The sequence below is a fragment of the Pteropus alecto genome, unplaced genomic scaffold, assembly GCF_000325575.1.
Source record: "Pteropus alecto unplaced genomic scaffold, ASM32557v1 scaffold74, whole genome shotgun sequence".
NCBI classification, from domain to species: Eukaryota; Metazoa; Chordata; class Mammalia; order Chiroptera; family Pteropodidae; genus Pteropus; species Pteropus alecto.
The window spans coordinates 157,770-166,255 of NW_006436291.1; the positions used below are offsets into that span (position 1 = coordinate 157,770).

The 8,486-nt window shown below is 62.7% G+C and overlaps 1 protein-coding gene across 1 annotated transcript; it reads left to right on the plus strand.

The window, feature by feature from the left end:
* The first annotated feature begins 2,782 nt into the window (after window positions 1-2,782).
* Window positions 2,783-3,992, plus strand: VENTX (VENT homeobox). The gene is made up of 2 exons (XM_006912852.1): window positions 2,783-2,996; window positions 3,580-3,992. Exons 1-2 carry the CDS (start codon window positions 2,783-2,785, stop codon window positions 3,990-3,992), a joined length of 627 nt encoding a protein of 208 aa, XP_006912914.1.
* The last annotated feature ends 4,494 nt before the right edge of the window (window positions 3,993-8,486 follow it).

Genomic DNA, 8,486 nt, shown 5'->3' on the forward strand with positions numbered 1-8,486 from the left:
CACGACAGGCTGGCGATGGTCCCCTAGCGCACAAACAGCCGATGACCACTGGCCACTAGACAGCGGGGAAGGTCTGCTCAGTTTTTCCCCATGGAGAACTGGACATACATCATCGACATCCCAAAGGGGACAATCCCCTCTTCAGTGCCAGGGCACCGTCTGGCATGGCCTGTCCAGGATGTCACCAACACAGCATCAAACACTCCCCTCCAGCAGAGAAGGAGAGAGAGTATTTCTGTCTTAGTCCCGACCAGTTCCAAACCTGGCTGGCTGGATCCCACAAAACAAAATCCATTCTCAAGAACCACGTCGAACGCCAAGCCCGCAGAGGGGCCCTGCTCGGGATGTGCATCCCCACCGGGCAGCGCCGACAAGGAGCACCGACTCAGGACTCGTCCCGGCCCTTGCTCAGCTTCCTGTTCCTTCAAGATGCAGAGCAACCAGCCGGTCATTAGGGGGAACAAAGGGAACAAAGCCACCCAAACTGGAGACAGCATCCGCCAACGTGTGGGGTGCGTGGGTCAGTCGTTGGGGTTCTGCCATCATTTCGGGGGCTCGTGTGGGATGGAGATGGGCAGCACTGGCCTGAGCATTTCTACCAGCCTCAGGAAGGCCCAGCTGTGCCCAGCCTCCTGTCCACACAGCGCACCTGGGCTGCTGGGAGGCCAAGTGCCTGCTGGTGCCAGAGACAGTGTCCAAGCTTCTTTTCCACATGGGACATGGATTTCTGTTCCCAAAGCCCCACAGCAGTGGGTCCCTCCGCACCTCTCCCACCCCTGGCCAACCTCCCAACCTAGGGCCTCTCCCTGCCAGGCCCGGCGGGGGACGGAGACGCTGCTGCACTGGCAACCGTCTGTGCTGACCATTGGGGTTTTGGGCTCTCCCCGCCACCCTGATCCTCCCTCCCTCCTCTGCCCGCTGCTGGCGCCGGTGCCAGGTAGGGGCCCAATGGGCACTGGCCTAGCCTCTCTCGGCCTCAAGGGACATCGCCAGTTCAGATGCCCACAGGGAAGGGCAAGACTGTCCTGAAGCTCAGCACCCGTGCCTGGTCACACGACCCCGTCCCCCCCCAGGCCACAGCTCAGGCCCCCACGCATCCATCCCGCAGCACCTTCCCAGCGTCCTGAGCGGATGTGGGGCAGGCTGGGGCAGCTGGCTGTCATCCTTATTAAAATTCTTCTTCAAACACTCCCGTGAGTGGCCTGCTGAAGATAAACTACCAGGAGAGAGGCCTTCAAAGAAAATGCTTTAATGATGCAATTATCTTCAATCAACTCGGAACATCTTTATTACATTAGAAAGGGGCGATCCATCTTGGAATACAGAAAGAGCTGATCCCACTGCAGACACAGACGCCAGGCCTGGCCTGGAGCAGGTCTGAGGGCCCCTACAGCAGTGCTTCTAAATTTGCATGGAGAGAAACTTTCTAACTGAATTTCTCTGGCTGAGCTGGACAGCTAAACTGTCCCTCAAGGCTGGATTTCATTAAAGCAACTTTGGTTTTCAAAAATAAATATAAATTGATTTAGGTTGCTGTTTCTGTGTTCTGGGATATTAATAAAACATTCAGTCCTTACACGCAAAACAGTCTCATGACTTATCCTAAACTCAGGGAGACTGCTGCTTGTCTGCAGCACCCAAGGAAGTTTACACTAAAGACTGGACCAGCTTTGGGGAAAGGATCCGAGGGATCGCAGCTCCGTGTCGCGCCTCAGCCCCTCCTCCTCCTCAGAGCGCGAGCCGGGAACCCGGCGTCTGCCCGTGCGCGCTGGCGCCTCCGGGAGCAGCCGTTCGAGGCCCCGCCCGGCAGGGCCCCACGACGATCTGCAGAGCGACTGCGGAGCCGGAGAGACTGACGGCGAACCCCACCCCCACCCAGCGACAGACTCCGCGCTCCTGGCCAGGTTCCGCCAGCGGTGCCCCGCCTGTGTCCCCAACCCTGCGTCGGAGGCGGGTAGGAGGTCTGGCCCCTTTCTCCGGCCCCGGCCCCTGACCTTGCACGCCCCCCACGCTGCTCCTGGGGCTGGGCGGTAGGACGCCACGGCGGCGCGAGGGGCGGCCCCTGTCCTGGAGGACGCTCGGCAGCCACACATGCCTGAAAAGTCCCTCAAGGCCACAGGCACCGCGGCTAGACTTCAACGCGTTGAAGCCCAGTAACCAGTCTGGACGCGCGGCCCCTACGGTACGGAGAGAAAGCTTGGGCCAAAGCAGGCACGCGCCGGCTCGGGGTTGGGGAGCAGCGGGAAGAGCAGCTGAGGGACGACACTGCGGGAGGCGCCGGTGCCGCGCGGCTGAGGTCGCCGAATTCTCCGCCGTGCAGGACCCGTGCGCGGTCCGGGGCGGGTGCTCTGACCGCGACTCCGCCAGGCCGTGCCCGCCGTCGGCTCCTCGGGGCGTGGGGGCTGGGGCCAGCTCCGCATGCTCCCCAGGTGCCCCAGCAGCCTCCTGGACAGCTGAAGCGCGATTCCGGCCCGCAGCGCTGGGGCAGAGGGCGCTGGGCGCTGGGAGCGGGACAGGGGCGCGCCAGGAGGGCGAGGGTTGGGGGTGCACGGTGCCAGGAGGCGCAGGCGGTCCGGCCCCTCCCTATCTGTTCCGCCCCCCGTCAGCAAAGCCAATGGACGCCTAGGTCCACGCGGAAGCGGCTGCGGCGATTGGACAGCGGCTCATGAAAGGGGCGACGCCTTTTTATAGGGCACGGAGGGCGGGGTCGCCAAGCCCCCGGCAGTCCCGAGGCGCGCTGCTCCACGTTGCGCCGCCGGGCTCCGCGCCCGCCGGCCCGCGCATGGCTCCTGCGCCGCTCGTCATGAACCCCTCTGGGCTGAGGACGTGTGGCGGAGACCGCGCGGAGCCCGGCCCGCTGCCCTTCAGTGTGGAATCGCTGCTGGAAGCGCAGCGCGGACTGGGCCGGGAGCCCACGGAGCCCCGGGAGGAGAGGCCGCGGCGCGCCGCGGAGCCCCGGGCCTGGTTCCCGCCGTCCGTCCGCGCTTCCTCCCCACGTAAGTGCCCTGTCGCACGGTCCGGGGCCCGTCTGGCCCAGATTCGGAGGACCAGGGCGGGAGGCGCGCTGTCGCTCGTAACTTTGGAAAGTAGCCACTAACCTCCCGGCCCGAGTGCGGAGGAAGAAGCCAGCGCACCCGAGCCCACCCGAGCCCTCGGGCGCGCGCACTCCCGCAACCGCTTCTGTGTCCCACGCAGCCCAGCTTCCGCCTGGCCCTGGGCTGGAGTCGGCACCCCACGGCCCCGCGCCTTCTTGGCGCCCCGTCCCTCGGTCCGTCTTCCGCTTCTCGGAGTCGTCGCTTGGGCGCTCGCCGCTCAGTTCTGGCGGCGGCCTCCAGCAAGCCCAGGCGTCTCGCTCCTCCAAGCGAGCAGAGTTCCCCTTCTTCCTGGGGTGCAGGCCGCGGATTTGGGGATCGGAGCCCGAGACCCCGGTGCCTTGTTTCTCTTACCCCTGTGGCTTTTAGAGTATCGTCTCCTCCGAGGACCACGATCGCGGAGCCGGAGTGCGGAGCCGGGAGTGTGAGAAAGGGGAGCGCACTGCCCGTGTCTGAGCGCCCGCTTTGTGCTTCTCTTTCCTCCCAGGCGCCCCCAGCCCTCCACCCTGCACCCTCCGAAAACACAAGAACAACCGCAAGCCGCGGACGCCCTTCACCACGGCGCAGCTGCTGGCGCTGGAGCGCAAGTTCCGCCAGAAGCAGTACCTGTCCATCGCCGAGCGCGCCGAGTTCTCTAGCAGCCTGAGCCTCACCGAGACGCAGGTCAAGATCTGGTTCCAGAACCGCCGGGCCAAGGCCAAGCGGCTGCAGGAGGCCGAGCTGGAGAAGCTGAAGCTGACGGCGAAGCCGTTGCTGCCCGCGTTCGCCCTGCCCCTCCCCCTGGGCGCCCACCTGCACGGCTCCCCAGCCACCTTTGGCGGCGCCGCGGGCACCTTGCCACAGGTGCAGGGACTTCTCGCCGCTCCTGTCACCGCCTACGGCCTGTATTACCTCTCCTAGATGGCCTGGGGTCCGCTGGGGCGCGCGCGCGCAGGGCGGGGATCTCAGACGCGCCCCTGCCGTTCCTGGCGCAGGGCGAGTCCGGCTTCTCGCTGTGTTCCTAAGTTTTATTTTGCAGTTTTTGTCTTTGTTGTTGTTGGTACAGCGTTATAACCGATGCCTCGATCCGATTTGCGCGTATCTCACAGATATTTAAAAACTTCTGTAAAATCACGTTTGTATTAGACAAACTTTCCTGACAGTGACCTGGAAACGGCCCGAAGTAGAGCATCCTATTTTGTCTCGAGCGGCAGACAAGGAACTGGAGTTTCCTGTGCGGAGTCGCCCGACGCCCTCTCCTCCTGCAACCACCTGCGCTGGAAGAGAGCGCGGGACTGTTGGGGACAAAGACGGGGGACAACGGCCAGGACCGCCGCCGCGCCGCGCCGGTGCCTTCCGTTAAAGCGGCGCGTTACGTCTGGGCAGAAGGGGAACTTCTGCGCTCATTTTTGGGAATTTTTCCGTATTTATTGTTTTTTCACTAGACGACTTCGGCAGCTGACGCGAAATGCTGTCTGTGGGAGTGTGTAAGAGTGAGCGTGAGTGGGTGTGGGTGTGGAAGTGAGTGTGTGAGCAGGGGTGTCCCCCGGGGCGCCGGCCTGGGGCGCAGCCCCGGATGGGGTTGGGGGCGTGTAGGGGCCGCCCCGTGGCGCCAGCGCTCGGGGTTGTTCCGGACGGTTCTGCACTGAATCGCCAGGGCCCTGCCAGGGCCCTACTCGTCCTCCTAGCCCCCGAGTGAGCAGGACGGCCAGCGGATGACCACTCCGGAGGTTCCACCGCCGCTCACAGACCTTGGACTGGGGACTGGGACAGCCCAGGTACCTGGTGGGGGGAGGGGCGGAAGCCGCGCTGCGGCCGCTTCTCCCAGGCTCGCGCACGCACACGGGGCTTCGGCGCCACAGACCGCTGTGGGCAGCGCCGGCCCTCCCGCCCGCACCTGCCCGCCTGCAGCAAGGAAGGCGACTTCCAGCTCTTCTGTCCCTGCAGTGGCAGCAAGCCCGTGGGTGGGGCTGGTTCCGGCCACCCCAGGGCAGGGTGGGGGCGCTGCCCACAGGAAACAGCCCAGAGGAGCCTCAGGGGCTGATGACATAGCACCATCCTGCCTGTTATAGCCGCGTTCCCTGTGCTTCCTGGAAAAGTGAACACTCACGACAGATTTCAGAGGGACACTCACCAAGTTCTTGAGGTGCCAGCGGCTGAAAATGGAGGCTGCTGCTGAGGCCGGGCAGGGAGGCAGGCCGGCGTGTCCTCAGCTGTGCTGTCAAACTCAGAGCCCAGTCACCGTCTTCGTGGGAGAGGCCCTCCCTGGAGGTGTGCTGGGAGAGGCTGCGCGAGACCACGACCCAAGGGCCCGCGAGGGGCGAGCAGCACGTGCCTCCCGGAGACGGCCGTTGCCTTTAGGGCCCCTCAGTGCTTTGGTCCCCCTCTCACACCTGAGGTCCCTGAAGGGTGCCCACCAGGAAAGTCACGGCCGAGCTCCAAGGCCAGGACCATGATGCTCACTTTGCAAGCAGTTTGGGGATTGTTGGTGGCCTGACACAAGCCCAGGCAAAGGTGGCGACCAAACAGCACAGGAGGAAAGGGCGCGTCCGCTGCTCTGCACGGTGTCCCCCTGGCCCCCGTCTCTGCAGCGGTCTCACCACGGAGCAGGGGCAGCGCACACAGCTCTGCCACCTTGCACAGGTGTCCACGCAGTGCCACCTGGCCCTGCGGCCCTGGAGCGCAGGGCAGCCTGGGGCTGGCGGAGGACCGTGCCGCATTCTAGTTTGCTAATGTGTCTCTCCATAACCATCTCTGACCAAGACATCTACCTGGGAGGCTCCCCGCCCAGGTCCCCCCACTAAGCCAGTCGACCACCAGCGCTGTGGGGCCCAGTTGGTGAGAGATGCCCCCGCCCCGAGCGCCTGCCTCTCTCGCTGGTCGGGAGGGCTGTCCTCCCTGGCACCTGTGCTACCTGTTCCCGAACACCCTGTGCAGACCTTCGGCCGCCTCCTCCACCAGTGTCTCCACGTGAAAAATCTCCGAGGCCCCGAGGCCCCAGGAGCCACCAGAGTCACTTAGCCACACAACCCTCATCAGGGAACACACGCTCCATCCATGCCCTTTCATGTGCTGCTGGAGGATCTGGAGACACCAGCCCTGCCCTCGGGAGCAGCCTGGACAAGGAAGACGGGAGAGCGGCTCAGGGCAGACCATGTCTCTCAGCGGGGCCACCCGGTCTGGGGACAAGGAGTAGGTCGAGTTGTGCAATGGTGGGCACTGCGGTGACCCCTGGTGGGACCAAAGTGGGGACAGGGGACCGTGGGGGATGTCAGTGACACCCCTACCAAGCCTGGCTGTCTTGTCGGCTCATTAAATGAGTGACATGACGTCAGCCCTGTGGGTGTGGGTGACCAGAGCCCCAAGAGACCCCCCGAGGCTCCGACATCAGTGTCATTTTGGCAGAGTAGCAAGGATTGGTCATGTTGTTCACTCTGGTTCCTGGTGAGGATCGGAACAGGCCCCAGGGCCCCTTCATGACACGGTCAGCTCCCAGAGGCCTTGCCGGGCCCCCCTGGCCTACTCCGTCTACAGGTGCTGCCCCCGCCCCCCAGGCGGTAGGTCCCACGCCTGTGGACCACTCAGAGGTGGGCCGGTCAGTCCCATTTCAGTATTTCTGGAGGGTTAGACTCCCCGAACTTGACTGTGGAACTCGGATGATTGTCTGGAGGGTCAAGATTCACTGTGCGACTTTTAGAAACGCAACCCTGGGGGCTCCCTAAGCTGGGCGGTGGGGCGGCAGTGCCTACTGCCCCTGCCAGGGCGAGCGACCTGGCAGAGGCTTTCGTATGTGTAAGAAAACACCGCCAGGCAGAGCTGCCCCCCAACGGCGTGCGAAGAGCAGCAGGGCTTCCGAATTCGCCCAGCGGGGCAGCTTTTCAGCCCCAGGGGTCCCCCAGCCCCAAACCTGTGAGCCCCTCAGGAAGTGGTTCTGGACACTTGCGCCAGGCTGCTTCCCCGGCGTGACGGCAGGTAACGCTGTTCACATGGCCTCGAGCTCTAGTGTTTTTATTTTAACTTCCAAAGTGTTGCTCCACTTACCTAAACGGACAGCCTTCGCTGTTTCTGAGACTGTCCTGTATGCTCCCACGTGTGTTCCCACGACCTAGACGATTGAGAAAAGTAACCACGCGGCAGACTAAGCTGACGTGGCCAGTGGTGCCAGAGGCGAAAATGTGGCGGGGGATGTCTCTGAAGCGCGAGTTTTGAAAAGCCAGCCAAACAGCTACATTATCCCTAAACGTTCGAGGCAGGCTACACTTTGAAGTTTTGTGGGCTGGAGAAGCATGTGCTCACCCCAGCCCCGGTGAGCCCCATCATCACACTTGGGGGCCAGGGCCCTGGGGAGGCCTCCCCGAGAGAAATGCGTTCTCAGCGCATTGGGCTTGTTTGGGTTTCTGTTCCCTGGTTCCTGCCTCGCTGCCCACACACCTGAAGCGGGGGCGAGTTCACCCCCCTGGGGCAACCCCTGGGTGGACCATACTGACTGGGGGGACATGAGGCACACGCCCTCCAAGGCTCCTCCTGGTCTCCAGTGGGACAGAACCCCCAGAGGGGCCCACTCCAGTAACAAACGGCCTCCAGGGGGGCTTCACCTCCTTCCTGCTTTCCCTCTGCCCACCCCCACGCCTACTACTCAGGATGTCTCACAAAATAAACACCCTCGCACATGCCCCCACCTCAGCCTCTGCTTTGGGAGGGACAGGCTCGACAATCAGGCTCTGCCCAGTGCTGCTGGCACCAGGAACACCCAGTCTCCGGCTCACTGCTGTGTGGTGTGAGCCGTCCCCGACACCAGCGACTGTTGCCCTGTGTCGTTCTCGAGGAGAGGTAGGAGAAAATCTTCCTTGATGCTCTAGTTTTCAGTGACGTCTGCCCCCCATATCCTCCTAAGTCAATGAAGTTTAGTTTCAAAGGGATCATTAGCTCATGGATTTAAACGTTTGATGGTTGCATCCGTTGTTGTTATTACTGCTCTTAAGGAGCCTGGCGATGCCCCCTCGGGCAGTGGGACGTGACCGCAGTGGCTCCCGCGTCCAGCTTCGTGGTCTTCAGGGACTTCCTTGCTTTCTAACCCAGGATTCTCAGTAGGGTGACCGATTTAACAAACATGTAGCAAGTCTGCTTCGGCCTAGGACTGTGGGCTTTTATTAACAGCACAGACCCAGACTCCGTGTCCCCCTCCGCCATGCCAAAGAATCAACACTCCTCGGGTCCTCCAGGACTTGGGATATCCGAGGTGTTTCGGCCTTTAGCTATTAAAGCTTTTACTGAATGAACTGTCCCTTTAGGTCTTTTGAATTTTTGCCAACGAGTGATCAGGACGTATCCGACTGCTGTGTCGGGGTGCGGGGTGACTGCAGGAGCAATTGTTAGCTGTGGTGACATTCTCCTTCCGAGGGGCTGCAGCACTCA

Bases quoted from the DNA above. Each gene is read 5' to 3' on its own strand.
- VENTX (XM_006912852.1), top strand. From the start codon at position 2,783: ATGGCTCCTGCGCCGCTCGTCATGAACCCCTCTGGGCTGAGGACGTGT. The intron at 2,997-3,579 runs GTAAGTGCCCTG...CTTTCCTCCCAG, and splicing joins CGTCCGCGCTTCCTCCCCAC to GCGCCCCCAGCCCTCCACCC.